Source organism: Buteo buteo, chromosome 10, assembly GCF_964188355.1.
Source record: "Buteo buteo chromosome 10, bButBut1.hap1.1, whole genome shotgun sequence".
Classification (NCBI taxonomy): Eukaryota; Metazoa; Chordata; class Aves; order Accipitriformes; family Accipitridae; genus Buteo; species Buteo buteo.
In genome coordinates this window covers 2,252,339-2,271,047 of record NC_134180.1, presented here as the reverse complement: position 1 = coordinate 2,271,047, position 18,709 = coordinate 2,252,339, and the positions used below count along the sequence as shown (strand labels likewise).

General features: G+C 58.1%; 1 protein-coding gene across 2 annotated transcripts in view; it reads left to right on the top strand.

The window, feature by feature from the left end:
• Window positions 1–17,802, top strand: part of MAST3 (microtubule associated serine/threonine kinase 3) — a 28,860-nt gene extending 11,058 nt beyond the window's left edge. For both annotated transcript variants that reach the window (XM_075037935.1, XM_075037934.1), the window contains 26 exons: window positions 3,185–3,273; window positions 3,533–3,605; window positions 3,792–3,812; window positions 4,916–4,994; window positions 5,560–5,717; window positions 7,438–7,513; window positions 7,899–8,108; window positions 8,190–8,291; window positions 8,910–9,042; window positions 9,549–9,616; window positions 9,994–10,079; window positions 10,215–10,423; window positions 10,767–10,905; window positions 11,139–11,271; window positions 11,383–11,548; window positions 11,836–11,937; window positions 12,217–12,339; window positions 12,661–12,770; window positions 12,915–13,060; window positions 13,261–13,493; window positions 13,605–13,805; window positions 13,890–14,116; window positions 14,241–14,363; window positions 14,515–14,651; window positions 14,856–15,037; window positions 15,146–17,802. In XM_075037935.1, coding sequence (XP_074894036.1) covers window positions 3,185–3,273; window positions 3,533–3,605; window positions 3,792–3,812; window positions 4,916–4,994; window positions 5,560–5,717; window positions 7,438–7,513; window positions 7,899–8,108; window positions 8,190–8,291; window positions 8,910–9,042; window positions 9,549–9,616; window positions 9,994–10,079; window positions 10,215–10,423; window positions 10,767–10,905; window positions 11,139–11,271; window positions 11,383–11,548; window positions 11,836–11,937; window positions 12,217–12,339; window positions 12,661–12,770; window positions 12,915–13,060; window positions 13,261–13,493; window positions 13,605–13,805; window positions 13,890–14,116; window positions 14,241–14,363; window positions 14,515–14,651; window positions 14,856–15,037; window positions 15,146–16,182 — 4,363 coding nt within the window. In that variant the 3' untranslated portion in view covers window positions 16,183–17,802. The remainder of the gene's footprint in view (window positions 1–3,184; window positions 3,274–3,532; window positions 3,606–3,791; window positions 3,813–4,915; window positions 4,995–5,559; window positions 5,718–7,437; window positions 7,514–7,898; window positions 8,109–8,189; window positions 8,292–8,909; window positions 9,043–9,548; window positions 9,617–9,993; window positions 10,080–10,214; window positions 10,424–10,766; window positions 10,906–11,138; window positions 11,272–11,382; window positions 11,549–11,835; window positions 11,938–12,216; window positions 12,340–12,660; window positions 12,771–12,914; window positions 13,061–13,260; window positions 13,494–13,604; window positions 13,806–13,889; window positions 14,117–14,240; window positions 14,364–14,514; window positions 14,652–14,855; window positions 15,038–15,145) is intronic.
• Window positions 17,803–18,709: the final 907 nt, after the last annotated feature.

The following is an 18,709-nucleotide window of genomic DNA, read 5'->3' as shown; positions in this document are numbered from 1 at the left end:
GGAAAAATGTTGTCCGCAGCCATGTAAAGAAGGGAGCCGGGAGCGCCGACTCATGCTCTTAATCACGCAGCCGGGAGCGGAGCCGCCTGCTTGCCCTTTGAGACTGCGCCCGCTCCCTTATCGGCCTGACTCTGCCCTCGCAGCCGCGCTGCACCCACCACCCTGCACCCACTTTGCCCCGAACAGCCCCTTTTCTGCCTGGTATTCTGCCCAGCACCGGGCTGGCATCTGACACACGATGCTCTGCCATCCTGGGAAGTTTTAGGGGTCGGATCCTGTCGGAGAGGAGCAGGGTGCTGCAGTCCCTCCGTGTATTTCCCGGTGACGGCCGGGTGCTTTAGCGTGACCCTCGGTATTGCACGGTGCTGACTCCTTGCCACCCAATGCCGCTCGCCCGGATCCTGGTGGAGCCATTTGCCGGTTAGAGGCATCAGTGTTGTGCTGCGCAGCCGGATCCTGCCCTTCCCGCGGCTCCGAGGAGGCAACCTTCGGGAAGCTGCCAGATTTTGCTCTGTCTCCTGCCTGTGGACATCCCGGCCGTGCCGTGCCGAGGCCGGGTGCCAGTGCGGGTGCCGGCAGGCGGTGGGACGTGCCGGTTCCTCATCGCAGGCAGCCTGGGGACGGGTGACACGTTATTTTGCTCCAGGCTTCAGGGTCACACCGGTTGTCACACACTTTCCGCATCCTTTGAAATACGTGCTGGATGGCAACGGCAGCGCCGAGGCCGAGGCAGCCTCGGCACGAGCAGCGCGGGAGATGCTGACGGCGATTTTCCACTCCATTTTTGGTACCGAATGGGCAATTAGGTGACAGAGGAAGCGAGGACAGCAGCCCTAGCTCCTGCCTTCAGGGTTTGGCAGCTCGTCTCTACCCCGAGGCTTGTTTCTAGCCCGAGGTTTCCGTGCTGTAAAAGATGGGAACCAGCTGTAGATGATGCATCAGGCGAAGCGGGGTTAAAGTGGCGCAAGATGGTTGCGGAGCCGAGGGTGGAGCGCACGGAAACAGGAAACGTCGGCCTCCCTCTGTGTCACCATTACTGGAACTTGCTTCGTTAAAGGTTTGTTTTCACTTCCAAAATGAAACCCAGCAAGCAGGAGCAAGCCCCTCGTCCCCTGGGATGTCCCCCCCTGCAAGACACAGATGCACGTGCAACCCCGGTCCCCGCGGCGGGACTGAATGGTGAAGTAATGCCAAAGCTGGCTGCTCTCTGCAGCCCTTCTGGTTAATAAACCTCTGCTTGTGCCGCTTCGGCGGCGAAGCAGGTTTGCTTGCAGTGCCTCGGTTTCCCATCCGGCACGCAGAGCCGGTGGCAGCGAGAGGCTGTGGTTTGCTCTTGCTCCGGGGGTGGGTGCTGGGCTGGGAGTTTGCAGCTGTGGGTGCTGCAATTGGCGTTCAAGCTTGCGTTTAAGCAAGAAAAGCAAATGGAGGGGCCAGGCAGGGGCAGGAAGGGGTGAATGGTTGCAGGGGGGGAAGGTTTCTGCCTCCCCCCCCACCCCCGGCCGGCACGCTGCTACAGCTCCGAGTGAGCTCAGGGTGGTCGCGGGGTGCATGTCCCGGGGGTGCATGTCCCAGGGGTGCACCCAGGGACCCCTCATCCTGGGTGGAGGGAGGGTTTGGGGGGACCCCAAGCAGCCTCCCCAGTCACTGGCTTGGCCGAGACCTTCAGTCTTGAGCAGAAGACTTGGGGCTCCCAGTTTTAGGGTGGGAGCAGGAGGAGCTCCGCAGGGGGGGAGATGCCAGCGGGAGGTGCTGGGGTGCCAGGCGTTGGGTGCGGAGCTCTGACCACGTATGTGGAGCTCTGACCACGCGTGTGGAGCTCTGATCACACCTGCAGAGCTCTGACCATGCGTGGCTGGCGTTGCCCGTGCATCGGTGCTATGTACGTCTGTCTGGAGGGACGGCGTGTTGCAAAATGTCGTCCTTTGCACCCTGGATACCATATCTGCTATTCACTTCTGGTTTTGGGATCCAGGGGGAATCCCTTCTCTCTGGTCCCATCCCCTCGATTTTGTGGGTGTACCTGGCTGCGACGTGATGTTAAACATGTCCTTTAATTAATGGCATCCTTGTGGGTTCCCGTTCCCATCCTAGCAAGGAAATTCAGCGTCACCTTTGCAGAATTTGCAGCCCGAGGAAGCGCAGATAGAAGAAGGGGAAGGTTGTCCTCATGCTTGAGCTTCTGCGCTGTGCTGTGGATATGTGCAGTTCCCTCTCGGCAGAGTGAAAGAGAACTTAAATGAGCTGACTGTATTTTATTCATATTGAAATGGGCTGCATATGGTGGGAGTGGGGCTGCAGCATTGCTGCGGGCAGGTGGGCTTTTCGAGGCAGGGCTGTGTTTGCAAGGCAACCTTGGGCTCAGGGCTTGAAGAAGGGCTGGAAGGAAAGGCAAAAGGAAATTCTTGCAAGAAGGATTGAAATCTTGTGAGTTGGGAGGGTGGGAAAGGAGATGGTCATACAGAGACCCGGCGCTTGCGTACGTGGCCTTTTGGTTGTTCCAGAGGAGCTCTGTGGGATACTGGAGCGCGGCGCTGGGATGGGAATTTTGGGGTGTTTGGGGTGTCAAGGTGCTGGTGCCGTCAGCGTGGACCTGCACGTGGTCCTGCTTTTCATCTGGTGCTGGTGCACATGGCTTCCTCCTGTTGCCTGCCGGAGCGCGGCCGAGCCGGACCTCTGCCACGGCATCGCAAATGCCCAGCGATACCGCAAAGTCTCAGAGGGTCGGGGACCAACTGTCCTCCCCGCTGTGACCTGGGGACCACCAAGTGCAGGGAGGTTTATAGGAACTGGGGGGCATTTTCCATGTGATGGAGCAGGTTGGATTGTGGCCTGAAGCCACTTGGCATTTCCATCGCTTCCTCCTTTTACATCCCTTTTTCTATTCCTGCCCTCGGCCCGTTGCCCAAGGGGCCGCCTGCCTCTGCCCTCCCCAGCCAGCCAAAACCAGAAGTGGGACTTTGACAAGACAGTTCATCGTTAAAAATAACCCCGTCGGCCCGTCTCTGGCAGCGTTGAACCGGGGACAGACCTTCCCTGCGGTGGGAGATCCGTAATCAATGGGGTGATGGCAGTCGTGTCCCCTGGCACAGGACATCACGTACCAGTGGACCCGTACATGCCTGAGCCTGTCCAGCCCTGCCCGTCCTTCGCTTCCCCAAATTAATTTCCTCTTTTTTTTCCCCAGTTGCCGAAGCAGCAATAGGAAGAGCTTAGTGGTGGGCACCCCCTCTCCGACCCTCTCACGGCCTCTCTCCCCCCTCTCTGTGCCGACAGGTAAGGGCTGTCCCAAGGGGATGGGTTGACCATCTCCCAAAATGACCCAAATATTTCGGAGGGGTGGCGGGGGACCCTTCTGCTTCTGCAGCACCTGTTAGCAGCAGTGGACTGGCTCCTGGCTGCAGGTGCCTTTTCCAGGAGGGAATAGCTTGGGAAGTGATTTACGCCCCCTTTCCCCTGAAGCAGCAGCCCACGGCACCTTGGGCATCATGCCGGGGCCGGTATCGGGGTGACTTTTCTCCCTTTCTCCCCACAGCCGGGAGCAGCCCCTTGGACAGCCCACGCAACTTCTCTGCCAGCACCTCCATCAACTTCCCCTTCGCTCGCAGGTGAGCCCCCAGCCCCCCTCCCAGACCATTAATATTCACTAATAATTATAATCCACCAGCTGGGACTGTTCTGTTGATCTCAAATGATTTGGTTTTGGGTTTTTTTTTGCTTTTTTCTCCCTTATTTTTTTGGTCTGGTGTTGTTTGCTCTGCCGCTGCCGTGACCGGTACCTCCCGCTCCCCCAGCCATGCTCCTCGGACTGACAGGTGAGTACTGGACACCAGCTGGGGCTGCATTCCGGGGAGAAGTCTGCTCCGCATCGGCAAGGCCCTTCATTGTCTGCATCCCTGGGCGGGAGATTTTGCTCTGGGATTGGGCTCCCTGCAGCTCCGAGAGCAGAAATATCCCTATTCCCATCACACCCTCCCCAGCCACGAGCATAGCCCCAGCTCAGACCCACTCTGAACGCTCCCGACGGATGCTCGGCAGATGTCCGGGGACGGATGCTCAGCCGGGTCCCCGCAGATGCAGATCTTGCTGCATCCCCCCCCAGCCTGCACTGCTCCAGACACAGATGCCAAAATCCTGTTTAACTAATTAATTAACTGCACGCATGGGGACAGACAGCTGATTTTAACCCATCGATCGTCACATGGAAAAAAACTGGAGGCTTACGGCTGGTTTTCACGCTTGTAACAGCGAAAAGCCAAACTGCAGGGCTGGGGATTTGCGAGCCTGCCGGCGGCGAGGGCATGCGGTGGGGCCGGTGCCGGATCCGGCACCCTGCCAGCTCCCATCGTCCTTGGCCCCACACGGGAAACAGCGGCAGGAGGTGAAGGGCCTCATCTTGACGTGGACATTGCCCCGTCCATTAGAAACATGTCCAAGAGGAAGCATTCGCCTACGTGTGAGCGGTTGCCTTCCTGTTTATAACCGGGCTCTGCTCTGCGGCGCCTGTTGTCTCAGGATGGGTCTTTAGGAATCCCGATTTCTCATCGAACAAAGTCCCAGAAGGCTGAATTTTGCTCTAATTAAAAATCAGATTCTCACAGAGCGTTTTTTTTTAACCCATCTGAAACGGATTTGCCACTCGCCCGAGCCCCAGCGCTGTCCCTTTGTGGGCACCCCGCTTGCTGTCACTGTCCCCGTCTCCATGGCCGCCTGCACGCCGGGGTTGCAGAACAGCCCCCCTCCCCTGCAAACCCCTCTTATTTCCCTCAGTTTCAGTCCATTCTGCAAAGAGGTTTCAGGGCTTTATTATTCAAGCCAAACCTGCATCTTCTTCCCTACCCTTACCGCTCTGACGTTATTTATTTGCATTTAGATGTTGTTTTTTTCCTGTATGTGATTGGCACATTTGCACTCACAGGGCTGATGGCAGAAGGTGGTCACTGGCTTCGTTACCCTCCTCTGGCTATGGGACCAACACCCCCAGCTCCACTGTCTCGGTAACATTTACTTTCTTATGACAGCAGGCGAGAAGAACCCAAACCCCTTGATTTTTGGTGAAATGCCTCCTGAGACCCGCGGTGTTGGTTCCTAGGCAGCCCCTCCATTCCTAGAGGACCACGTTCTTTAGCTGCACCGCGCTTTCCAAATGTGCTTTTAAGAAAGCCGTAGAGCCTCATGAATGGCTTTACAGCCTCCCTGGGCTTTACAGCCCCCCTGGGCATTACAGCATCCCTGCATGTCATGGCACATCCCGACCGTGCAGGGGAATGGCCAGGCAGGAGCTGCCCGGGATGTTGCAGGTACAAGGGATGGGGCTCAGCGGAGCTGGATTGAGTGGGAGAGCCGGAGGGTTTGGGGTGGGAGTGGGCAGCACAGACCTCCCCGGGCTGGTCTTACCGTCCCTATTTCACATTACCGAGCGCAGAGCATGCTGCCCGTCAGTGTTTCCAGCCTCCTAAGAGGCTCCGAGGGATATTTCACTCGTGGGTTTGCTGGTTTCCACCCCGCTGCCGGGAAGCACGGATCCTTTTCCCCATCCCCTGCATCTCTCTTTCTTTCCAGTCGTCTTCGTCCTCCCAGGAGCGCCTGCACCAGCTGCCGTACCAACCCACACCCGACGAGCTGCATTTCCTTTCTAAGCATTTCCGCAGTACGGAGAGCGTCACGGACGAGGAGGGGCGGCACTCGCCCTGCCTGCGCCCACGATCGAGGAGCCTCAGGTACGGCACCCGCTGCGGGGAGCACCCACGGTGCTGCTGGGACGATCCGCCGGGTGCCGGCACATCCAGCGCATCCTCTGCCCTCTCGTAAGCTGTTCCTGGGATGTCCTGGTCCTGCTAAGCCCATCCCAAGGTGTTGACACCGATATGGGTTTTCTCCTTGCAGAGGAGCGGAGAAGCTATGGCTTGAGGTTGTAGATGCCCCATCCCTGGAAATATTCAAGGTCAGGTTGGACGGGGCTCTGAGCAACCTGATCTAGTTGAAGATGTCCCTGCTCATTGCAGGGGGGTTGGACTAGGTGACCTTTAAAGGTCCCTTCCCACCCAAACCGTTCCATGAGTTTATAATTCTATGATCCTAGGCTCTGTGATTTTGGGCATTAGGGCCTCGTTCTCAGCATCTTCTCAGCTGTCGGGATGTGGCATTGCTCTCCTGGTAGCAGCCAACACCTGAGAGTGAGGTTTCCTGGGGCTGAAGCTGGAGAAAGTGGGATTTGTTCCAAAATAGTTGGTTTGCAGCTTCTTGCTCAATTGTCTCAAAGGTTTCAGAGGAGAGAAGGGGACCGCCGAGCAGAAGCCTGAGCGGTGGCCATCCTTGCAGGGCACGGCTGGGAGGCCACCAGCCTGACCTGCCATTAAAAGGTTAAAAATCCCATTTTTGGGCTTGTGTAAGGAAACATCACCTCTGTTTGCTGGGGCTGAGCATCAGCCTGGTCTTTGCCTCTGCAAAAAACAAGGAGTGCAGGTGGACAGGCATTTGCGGGCTGGAGAGAGGAAAATTTGGAGAGAGCATCAAGCCGGTGGCTGTAGCATCGTGCGAGCTGACCCTACGGACCTGCTGAGCTCTGCGTTGCTGCTCCAAGACTGTGCCCCATGCAAGGAGCTGGTCATGTTTTTGCTTGTCCAGCACCAGGAGCTTGTGCTTTTTACAGGGGATGTTTCGGTTAAATCCTCTTTTCCCACTGAAAAAGCTCCCAACCCTCTTTGCGCCAGAGGCAGAGCTGTAGCCCTGCGTGTTGCCGGCTGAAATTTCATTAAAATCAGATTAATTATCTGACAGGGTTTTGTAGGTGGTGAAGTTTTCACCGAGGAGATGCCAGCTCTGCAGTCAGCATGGCATGGCAATGGCTGAGCTGGGGCTGGCAGCAAGCAGCTTGGGCCTGGTTTTAATTGCTGCATTTATTATATAGCGGTTAATGAGTTGCTGGCTGCTCCTGCGGCTTGCTTTGCATAAGGGGATCACCAGGCAGGGGCCTGAGAGAGGCAATGTTGGGTGAGGGGAAGAGAGAAGCCTTGTTTAATGAAGGTCCACCACGAGGTTTGGTTGGGGTTTTTTTGCTGGTGAGCTGCAAAAAGGGCAACGAAGGTGAGAAATTGTGGGATCCAGAGGAAGGAAAGGATGAGCTCGCTCTTCAAAGCCAAGTTGACTGATGCACCAGCCTCTCAGCTCTGGATTTTCAAGTGACTTGTGTTTGGAGGCCTGGGTCTGTGGGAGGTTAACCATCCCTGGATCAGGTGCCAGGGACCACTAGATCCATGCGTGGTGGGAGATGCTGCTGAAAGTGCTGGCCCAAGGCTGATGGCTCCGCTCGGATGAGCTTTAACTGCTTGGGATTGGGAGTTAGGAGGAGGGAACAAATTGCTCTCCAGGGGCAGTAGCTATTTGCATAGATGTAAATGACTTGGACCTCATAATGCAACTGGTTTTCTCCCTCCGCAGCCCTGGACGGACGAGTGGAACGTTTGATAATGAGGTTGTGATGATGAACCATGTCTACAAGGAGAGGTTCCCCAAGGTAACTGCCGGGACTGGGCGGGATAAGCACGTTAGTCCCTCCGTGGCATCCTGACAGCATCTTCTCCAGAACAACCTCTTCTCTGTGCTGGAATATAGAATGGATGGGTAGATACCAGGGCGTGTTGAGGACACTGGAGATGTGGTAATGAACTGGGGAGGCAGAGACCTGCGGGTCTGCTTCATCACACGTGCAGGCAGAGGTCTCTGGGAGACTTTGATGGAGTTTTTCCAGCCTGCTGGAAGCTGGGTCCCAGGTGGGGCCGTGATGTGCACACGGATATTGGAGCTGCAGGAGGTAGTAGCATGAGATCCTGGCTGGCCAAACCCAATGCATGCCATGGGGACGCGTGTTCCCAGGCATCACCATCCATTCTGCCTTGCAGGCCACAGCCCAAATGGAAGAGCGTCTGCAGGACACCATCACAAACTTCTCTCCGAGCAGCACTCTGCCGCTGGCAGACGGGGTGCTGGGCTTCATCCACCACCAAATCATCGAGCTGGCCCGCGACTGCCTGGCAAAGTCCCAAGGAGCTCTCATCACCTCCCGCTACTTCATGGAGCTGCAGGAGAAACTCGAGAAGATGCTCCGGGATGTGAGTACAGGGCAGTTCCCTGGCTAGTGCCATCTCCTGAGGCTACCGATAGACGCCTGGCTTCTGTCTCCTCTCTGGCAGGCTCAGGAACGTTCGGAGAGTGAGGAGGTGAAGTTCATCGACCAACTGGTGAGGAAGCTGCTGATCATCATCTCCCGTCCTGCTCGCCTTCTGGAGTGCCTGGTAAGACATGGCAGCTCCTGATGTTTCTTATCTTTCATGGTCCGTGCCTGCCCAGAGAGGAGGCTTTGCTTCCTCTCTGGGTGGGCGCAGACCATGAAAGACAAGGCATCTCCTCACCACCTTGCCTGGTCCACCATGGGAACCGCTGCTCCACACCATCCTGGTCAGGCTGCAGCAAGGAGCTGAGACCATTCCTAGCATTAATGCCATTTCTTGCAGAGGAGAAGCTGGTTTTTCCTAGTGGAGTAGTGGGATGTGAACTTCTTAGCAAGCTTTCTCATCCATTTTCAGGTTTATTTTAGCTGTTGTGCGGAATTTCTAATTAGAGCACTTGCCTTTGCGCTATGGTTCCTGCAGCTGGAAGAAGGAGCTGTGATGAAGTGTGCTGCTGGTGTGCTCTCCTTCGTTTCCCCTCCAAGGCCAACTCACGGGGCTCCGTTTTTTTCCATCAACCCTTCACATGGGGAACAATGCTAGAAACAGGAGCAGAGTGTTTAGCTTGCTCCTGCAAGCATCCAGAGCCTGTCCCCAATTACAGGTGTCACCTGCAAAGCTTAGAGGAAAGGTTTAACTTTGCAAAGTCTCGCTCCTCAGCTGTGCTTGCTTTTCCCCATCCAGGAGTTTGACCCGGAGGAGTTTTACCATCTCCTGGAAGCTGCAGAAGGACACGCCAAAGTTGGCCAAGGAATAAAGACCGATATTCCCCGATACATCATCAGCCAACTGGGGCTCGTCAAAGACCCACTGGAGGGTAGGGAACTGCTTGGGTTGGTGGCCCCGAGGCCCACAGTGGGATGCGGACTCCCAGTTTGGCCACTGGCGAGCGTGAATGAGCACTGGGAGGTGGCAGGGGGACCAGCAGGGCTGAGCTGGTGTCATGGGGTGGGTCACAGCAGGACCAGGATGGTGTCCAGGTCTCCTGGCCAGCCCCACATCCCTCGTTATTGCTCCCAACACGTTTGCAAAGCAGATTAAGCTCAAGAACGCTTAATCCATAGGAAGCCATGGCCTTGGGGGGGAACCATAATCCCTGAAGAATACGGGAATGACCATGGAAAAAAGAGAATTATATAAATGTTTAACCTCCTGTTGAACCTCTTAACGCCATGACCTGAATTTCTCCATACAATAGCTCGAGCAAAGCGTGTGGCTAAATCCCCGCAGGATCTCTGAGTTTGGAGGGAGAGTGGCTGGTGGGGGGTTATTTTGGTGGGGGATGACCATGAAGAAGGTGAAAACCATCCCTGTCTTCTGCAGAAATGGTCCAGCTGGATCACTTTGACAGCGGGAACACCATCACACCGGAGAACGACGACGCCTGTGAGGTGAGCACGGTCCTACCTGCCTGTCCCACCTGCTCCCTCCAGCTTCGTCCTGCCTCACCCCACACCAAAGCTCCTTCCAGCAGCTCCTCTGCTATCTTAGGCTGGGACATGTTAATTCGGGTTGTCCCCAAGGGTGACTTGTATTCAGGTGTAATATCTCACAGTCCCTCGTCTGGCTTCTTGAGGGAAAAAGCTCAGAGTGGGGCTCTTGATCTGCAGAGCATCTTGGTCTTCGGGTTTGTGGCTGGAGAGGGCTCAGGGAGGGATGTTCTCTGGCAGTGAGGAGCACTTGGAGGTGATACGTGATGTTGCTCGAATTCCTGCCTGCACTCAGAGCGCTAGCACGCTGGGAAACCTTAAAAACCTCTGTCCTTCAGATCCAGCCTTCAGCCACTGCTCCTCGGAGGAAGCCGTGTGAGGGGGACTTTGAGACCATCAAGCTGATCAGCAACGGGGCTTACGGGTCAGTTGGGAAGTTCCTAACACTTGTCTCCCTCTGTCTCCAAAGTCCTCCCCATCCAAGCCCTGCAGTGCTGCATGGTCAGTCCTGGTACTTGGAGGACATGTTTTGAGGTCCAACTGTTTCGCTGTCTCCTAGGGCTGTGTACCTGGTGAGGCACAGGGAGACACGGCAGCGCTTCGCCTTGAAGAAAATCAATAAGCAGAACCTCATCTTGAGGAACCAGATCCAGCAGGTGTTTGTGGAGAGGGACATCCTCACCTTCGCGGAGAACCCCTTCGTGGTCAGCATGTTCTGCTCCTTTGAGACAAAGCGACACCTCTGCATGGTGATGGAGTATGTGGAAGGTGAGAACGGGATCCGGGGCTGGACAGTGCAGCGGGGACAGGGGAATATCAATGTCTGAGTATCGAGGACTCCACTGGGACATCTCCTGCCCTGCTTTGCTCCAGGGAGCAGAGGGAAGCACAAGGAGATGCTTTGGTGATCCTGAGTCTCACCTCAATGAAGGTGGTGGCCATGCTCACCGAGGAGAGCGTTTGTGCCCCATTCCCAGGGATCAATGCTGCTTCCAAGGAGGGATGGGAGGGTCTGGGAGCCTGCTTGGCAGGAGAGGCAACATAGCCCTGCCCGGTGACCTCCCTGCCTTCTCTGAGCCTCCCGTGCTCAGGAGGACCCGTGTCCCTGCAGGGGGGGATTGTGCCACGTTGCTGAAGAACATGGGCCCGCTGCCCGTCGACATGGCGAAGATGTACTTCGCTGAGACCGTTCTTGCGCTGGAGTATCTCCACAACTACGGCATTGTCCACCGGGACCTCAAACCTGACAAGTGAGGACGCGGGTCAGGTCTGAGCAAGGACAGGGTTGGGTTTGGATGGGGAAGGGAGAGGGACTGATCCAAGCCAAGAGGGTAAGGGAGAATGAGGTCATGGGTTTTTGGTGCCCAAAGACCTGGTTCTGTGCCATTGCACCAGGGCCAGAGGTCTTGGAGTCTGCCTGGTCCTGCCCAGGTCTCCCCAGAAGCAAAGAGCATCATCATGGGGCATCTGTCGTCTCTTGCAGTTTGCTCATCACCTCCATGGGCCACATAAAGCTGACAGACTTTGGTCTGTCAAAGATCGGCTTGATGAACATGACCACGAACCTCTACGAAGGGCATATGGAGAAGGACACTCGGGAGTTCATGGACAAGCAGGTACGAGGTCCTGCTCCGCTTGGCCGATCTGCCATCACCGGGGGACGGGGATAGCCTCAGGACTTGTTGCAAAGGTCATTGCAGAGGTGTCAGCCACCATTTCCCACGCAGGTGTGTGGTACTCCGGAGTACATCGCCCCAGAAGTCATCCTCATACAGGGCTACGGGAAGCCCGTCGACTGGTGGGCCATGGGCATCATCCTCTATGAGTTCCTGGTGGGCTGCGTCCCCTTCTTTGGAGACACCCCTGAGGAGCTCTTTGGGCAGGTCATCAGCGGTGAGTATCAGTGGCAACTTTGCTCCTCCATTTGCTCTTCCCAGCAGGCATGGCTCATCCTTAACAAATGGAGAGCTTCATTCCTTCATTTCATACTCACCTAAATGGTGAGGAGGCTCCTCAAGCTTTGATTTCCCAGTTTGGGAGGATGCTTTCATCCGCTGGGGCTCCTGGGGGACTTTTCTCTTGCCCAGAAGTGACTTGTCCTGCGACCTCGCATCATCACAGCCCCCATCGTGTCCAAACTCTTCCAGCCACTCCGAACTCCTTTTCCTTTTTTCTTGCAGATGAAATTATGTGGCCGGAAGGGGACGAGGCTCTTCCCGCAGACGCCCAGGACCTGATCACACGGTTGCTGAGACAGTGTCCCCTCGAGCGCTTGGGCACCGGTACGCATGGCAGCCCCCGCGCAGCGCTCGGGGGGGTTACCTGGAACCCTAATTCATGTCAAGCCACATTCTGAAACCAAAGCGTGTCCTGGCACATTGAGGATGCTCAGGGGAGGTCGCCTGCTTGGGGTTCACCCCGGGAAGGCAGCTCAGGGCTCCAGGCCATCCTGTTTTAAGTCATTTGCTCTGCATGGAGGAGAGACCGTGCTGTTTGGGCTGGCAGCGGGAGCATCCCGGATCCTGCCCCATCCCCCTGATGTAGGTTTCTCTGCCTGGCAGGGGGTGCGCACGAGGTGAAGCACCATTCCTTCTTCCTCCACCTGGACTGGAACGGGTTGCTGCGGCAGAAGGCTGAGTTCATCCCCCAGCTGGAGTCAGAGGACGACACCAGCTACTTTGACAGTGAGGCCAAATCCATCCCCTTTCCCCCCCTCTGCCAATCCGTTATCTCAGCTGCAGGTCGGATGCTCCCGCAGGAGATGAAAATCTCCTGGGTAAAGTCGGCCGCTTTACAACCGAAGTCACAAAACAGATGCAATCCTGTTTCCAGGCTGCTCAGCCTTACCAAAAGCCTTACTTTCTTACCCCAAAACTCTCCTGGGATTTGGGACTGGGCTGTCAGCTCCCTGCGGGTGCAGGTCCCATCAGGGCCCCATGGGCAGGCAGGACGCGCTGTGTTGCAGGCAGGGTAACAGCCCTGCCCGCTCTGGCTCTTGCTTTCAGCTCGCTCCGAGAGGTACCGCCATTTGGATTCGGAGGATGAAGAAACCAATGATGAGGAATCATCTGTGGAGATCGGGCAGTTCTCCTCCTGCTCCCATCGTTTCAGCAAGGTGCTCCAATCCCTCCTCCGGCATCCAAAACGATGAGTGCTGTGGCTGGCACGGTTATGGCAAGCATCAGTGTCCTGGCTGATGCTGGAGCCCCTGGGGATTCCTGAATTTCTGCTCCTTGCTGACGGCTTGTCTCCTCCTCAGGTGTACAGCAGCTCCGAATTCCTGGCGGCTAACTCCAACCTCAGCCTCTCATCCTCCGACCGGAGTCACAGCGAGGACAAAGAGGAGCGATGGGACAGGCACTCGGGAGACGAGGACCGGAGCCGGCTGGCAGGCACAGAGCCCCGGTGCGTGCTGAGATGGGGGATGCAACGCTGATCTGGGTTTGTGCCGGTGCCGAGGCTTTGTGCCAGCGTGGAGGGTTTTTGCCAGCACTGAGGGTTTGCAGAGGCATCGGTGGGATATGTCTGGGGGTTCTGAGGCAGCTCAGTGTCATCCCCCTTGCCCATCTTTGATCTTCCCGAGCCCTCCTGCTCTCTCCACACAGGCTCCGCTCCTGGACGTCCTGCAGCTCCACGCCGTACACCTCCCGGCACGAGCGAAGCCGCAGCCCTGCCGCGCTGCCCAGCACCTACAGCTTGGACACCATGCCCAAGTTTGCCTTCTCCTCAGAGGATGAAAGCCCTTGCGTGGCATCCTCCAAGCCAGAGAGACCCAAGTTTGTGCTGGGAGACCCCGACGTGGGGACCGGCAGCGCGGCAAAGCCCTCGGCACTATCTGGTGTGTTGGCTGTGGGCACTGGTGCGGGATGCTCCAGGACTAGCCGGGGTCCTGTGTGGCATGGGGTGGCTTTTCTATGTCCCCAAACTCTCCCTCCTCCCCTCTGTGCAGCCGATCTCGTCAGCCTGAACCGTATCCGTCTCCGGAGCAATAGCACCGGCACCAAAAACTCAACTCCTCGGGGCCTGGAGCCAGGCGGGAGCCGTCGGCTGGGCAGCCAGAAGGATGTGCCAGACAGGCAGAGAGCCTCGCCGGGCAGCCGTGTCCCCAAATCTGCCTCCGTCTCAGCCCTATCCCTCATCATCACCTCAGGTCTGTGTGCCGTGCGGTTTATCCTGCTGGATGGCGGTTGCCATGTGGTTTTCCCAGGCTGAGCTTGGCTTCTCCCCCTTGCAGATGACTTTGGCGGCGGTGCCCTGATGAGCCCCATCTCCCCCCACTCCCTCTCCTCCAACCCCTCTTCCCGTGACTCCTCCCCAAGCCGAGACTCATCCCTCGCCATCGCCAGCCTGCGGCCCCCCATCATCATCCACAGCTCGGGCAAGAAGTACGGCTTCACCCTGCGAGCCATCCGCGTCTACATGGGGGACAGCGACGTCTATACTGTCCACCATATGGTCTGGGTACGTGGCCTGGGCTCCACGTGGAGAAGGACCGGTTGTGCCAGACACCGTGTTTCCCGATGGGAAAACCCCCAGAGGAAACTTCGGTTTGTACCCGAATAAAACCTTGGTCTCTCAATTGCAGAGCGTGGAAGAGGGAAGCCCTGCGCAGGAAGCGGGGCTGAGAGCGGGCGATCTCATCACACATGTGAATGGCGAGTCAGTGCTGGGTTTAGTTCACCGGGACGTCGTGGAGCTGCTGCTGAAGGTAGGTGACCGGCACTGCTCTGCTCACCTGGGACTGGTGCATCAATCCAGCGACTCCCCGGCATCGCCTCTGCCGGCAGCCAAGGCAGGAGCCGGTTTGGATCCGGTGCTTAGATCTGGCACGCCACAGCAATTCATTTTCCATCCCTCAGAGTGGGAATAAAGTGGCCCTGCGGACCACCGCCCTGGAGAACACCTCCATCAAAATCGGCCCTGCTCGGAAAAACAGTTCCAAGACGAGGATGGCGCGGAGGAGTAAGAAGAGCAGGAAAAGGGACGGCCAGGACAGGTGGGTAGAACCGGAGCGGGATAAAATGGCATTTCTCCTGGCGTGTCCTTGAAGCTGGGGGGGGATGCTCCAGCTCTGCCATACTGGGGTGTCCAGTGGGCTCCGGTCCTGCCAGCACCAGCTGAGCAGACTCGGGGCCACCAGCTTTAAGGAGAAGCCGAGGCTGTTCCTTTCCTGCTACCTTTGTCCCCCTGCCTCCCCCAGGAGAAAATCCCTTTTCAAGAAGATCTCCAAGCAGTCGTCGGTCCTCCACACCAGCCGCAGCTTCTCCTCCGGTCTCCATCACTCGCTCTCCTCCAGCGAGAGCCTCCCGGAGTCCCCCACGCACAGCCTGTCCCCGGGTCCCGCGACGCCCTGCCGCAGCCCCGCTCCCGACCTGCCCCCAGGTACCCCAACCCACGGCGGGGTTGGGGGGGGATATTTGCTCCGGGCAAGGCGGGGATGCCACGTGTCCCTCCATCCTTCGCGGTGACCTGTTTCTCTTTGTACGGCAGATGCTGCGTCCCCGCAGAGCACCTCTCCCTCCTCCAGCACCCCGACGTCGCCCGCCGGCCACGTGCGCCCCAGCTCCCTGCACGGGTTGGCACCCAAACTGGGTGGGCAACGCTACAAAGTGGGACGTCGCAAATCCACCAGCAGCATCCCCCCCTCACCCCTCGCCTGCACCCCTTCCTCCGCCCAGCGCCCGCCTTCTCCCCAACGCTCCCCGTCTCCGCTTCCCGGGTACCCCAAAACCCCCCATTCCTTTCAGGGCAAGACCCTGTCCCCCCCCACCATCGTCCGGCAGAGCTCGCGACCCCGCAGCGCCGACTGCCCCCGCTCCCCTCTCCTCAAACGCGTTCAGTCGGCCGAGAAGATCGTCACCATCCTGGCGGAGAAGAAAACCGTCGGCAGCCGCAAGCTGGGGTTGGAGATGCCAGCGATGGATGGGGAGGCCATTGGGGATGGCGAAGCGTCGGCGTACCCCGGGGAGCACGGTTATCACCCGGCCGGCTCCCGGCTTGGGGAGAGGCACGACCGGGACCAGGAGGTGGTGGTCATGCGGCGCTTGAACCTCTCTGAGCGCCGGGACTCCTTCAAGAAGCAAGAAGCGGTTCAAGAAGTGAGTTTCGATGAACCGGAGACGGTGCCGGCAAGCGAAGACAGCGGCAAGAGCGAAGCCGGGCAGGGAGTAGCTCTCCAGTGCGGCGGCGTGGAGCCGAAGCCGAAGCCCAGCCCGGTCCCGCAGATCGCGGTGCAGGGCTCCGAGAGCGACGAGCAGGAGCCGGCGGCAGCCGAGTGGGAATGCCAGGGCTCCTACCCCATCGGCAACACCGAGCAGCCAGACGGCAGCATCTCATCGCCGCAGTGGGATGGGTGCGAATATCGGGACCGCGGCTCCCGGCAGCATCGGAACTGCGGGGAGAGAGCAACCGGCCACCGGCAACCACCGCGGGTGCCGCCGGCGCTGCTGATGCACGGCCAGGAGCCAGCGGGTGCTCGGCTCCCGGCACCCCGGGGCAGCACGTGGAGCGGGGCCGAACACGCCTGAGCCCCACGCCAGCACCCAGGGATGGTTCAGCTTCCCCACAGCATCCCACCGCCTCCCCGAAAAACCCATCCCGCGTGGCGTATCCATGAGATAAACGTCCTCGGAGCCATTTTGGATGTCGGCGCTGGCCGGGCTGGCTGCACCCCGGCACTTCGCCTCCCCCGAAGGCTTTTTGTACTCCCCGAAAGATGCTCATATTTTTATAGAGACGCGGGAGCTTTTCCGGTGGCGGCGTTTCCCCGGCAGGGCCCCAGCCTTTGTGTATAGAAAGGACTCGATGCAAATATTCGTTAATTAATTTATTACTTTTTATAAGCTAAACGGGCAGTGCAGGACCGTCACAGGGTCCGACTCGGCCCCAGGGGGGTCCCAGGCTTTTCCGTGCGTCTCCCAGCTCCCAGCCGGATGACACGCTCTTTTCTAACCTTGCAAAGACCCACTTTAACGTCAGTGTTAGCTGGAAACACCCCAAATCTCCTAAGAAACCCCCGTCAGGAGGGGTAATTGTAATATTTAAAATAAAAAACCCAAAACCAAAACCCACAGCAACATCCCCCAAACGCTGGCAGCCTGAGCTGGGATGCATATGGCTGATTTTATATGCATATGGTTCATCGTATGATGATGCATATGGTTCATTTTATAAGCGTATAGCGGATGTAAAGGTTTTAATTCTTTTATTCGGAGCCTTTTGGAGCCACCCAGCTCCATCAGCTCTTCCAGGCAGGAAAAGCAGAGACCTCCCCGTGGGGTCAGCAATCGGATGCGAATACTAATGGGATTTTTAGGGTCGGTTTTTGCTTTTTGCATTTCTTCTGCCACCACAGCCCACAGCGTTTGTCGGTGGGTGCATACAGACATCCGTGAAAAGCCAGTATTTCTTTTTTTTTTTTTTTTAAAAACCCAACCCAGCGAGCGCCTGTGCTGCTGCTTCATTTGTAATTTGGAAATTTCATCCCTCTCTTCTCCCCCGTCGCTTTTTATCCAGCAAACTACAGCTCAACCTGGCATTTCCCCCCTCCATTTCTACTGTTTTCTATGATAGAAATGTTTCCATTTGATAATGCATGTACCGGCTTTTCCCCTCTGCCACAGTTTGCCGCCCCGGTGCTCAAAGCACCGTGCTGGCGATGGGGGGGACTGTCCCCGGTTTGCCGACCCCCCTGCCGTCGGGCATCACCGCGCCACCGCCGACGGGCGCATTTCCTACCCCAATGCAGCCAACAGATTTTTTGGCTGCGTGTTGGACTATTTTGTGCGCGTGCGGTTTGTGCCAGGCTCCGTATCCTGCTTCTCCTGCCGTTAAACCGGCGCCGTTTAAACCCAAAAAACGAGCGGCCGGAGCTGCTCGGCGTTTCGTTTGCTTCTTCCTCCACCGTCTGTATTAAGGTCTCAGGAAGGCAGCGGGATTTGGGGGAGACACCAGGCACCCCGTGCCCACCAGCACCGTGGGAAAGGAGGGTTCAGCTGCACACTGGTAGCGTGGATATGGCGGGAAAAGGATTTTTTTAATGGAAAATGTCTTAAAAGCCAAGGGGACCGTGTCTTCCTGCCCAGCGCCCAGCTCTGTTCTTACCTTCGGGAAGTTTTATGTTGTATTAAAATTGTTCCTTGCGATGAGCCCGCGGTGTGGTGTCTGCAGCCGGGGCGGGTGGATTCGGCGCTGCCGGCACCGGCACGTGGCTGGGCAGGGAGCGCCCGTCCCGTGGGGTGATGGTGAGGGGTAAATGGGGCTGGTGGGTGCTGGAGCTGCCCCAGCTCGGGCAGGGAGGGCTGGGGGGACACGGCCCTGCCAGCGGCACGCCTGGCACCCTGCTTGGCTCTGGCCCTGGGCCCGGATTGTGGGTGCCCAGTGCCGTGACCGGTGCAGCACCCGGTGCCCGGTACAGTACCCCATGTCCGCAGCACCCACAGCCCAATGCGGTGCCCAGTGCTGTGCCCCATGCCCAGTACAGTCCCAGTGCCAAGTGCCGTTCCCCATACCCACTGCAGCGCCCCATGCCCGGTGCAGTCCCAGTGCCCGGTGCAGTCCCGGTGCCCAGTGCCGTGCCCCATGCCCGGTGCAGTCCCAGTGCCGTGCCCCATGCCCGGTGCAGTCCCGGTGCCCGGTGCAGTCCCAATGCCGTGCCCCATGCCCGGTGCAGTCCCGGTGCCCGGTGCAGTCCCAGTGCCGTACCCCATGCCCGGTGCAGTCCCGGTGCCCGGTGCAGTCCCAATGCCGTACCCCATGCCCGATGCAGTCCCGGTGCCCAGTGCCGTGCCCCATGCCTGCTGCAGTCCCAGTGCAGTGCCCCATGCCCGGTGCAATCCCGGTGCAGTGCCCCATTCCCGGTGCCGTGCCCTATGCCCGGTGCAGTCCCGGAGCCCGGTGCCGTCCCGGTGCCGTACCTCACGCCCGGTGCCATGCCCCATGGCCAGTGCAGTCCCAGAGCCCGGTGCAGTCCCGGAGCCCGGTGCCGTCCCGGTGCCGTACCCCACGCCCGGTGCCATGCCCCATGGCCAGTGCAGTCCCAGAGCCCGGTGCAGT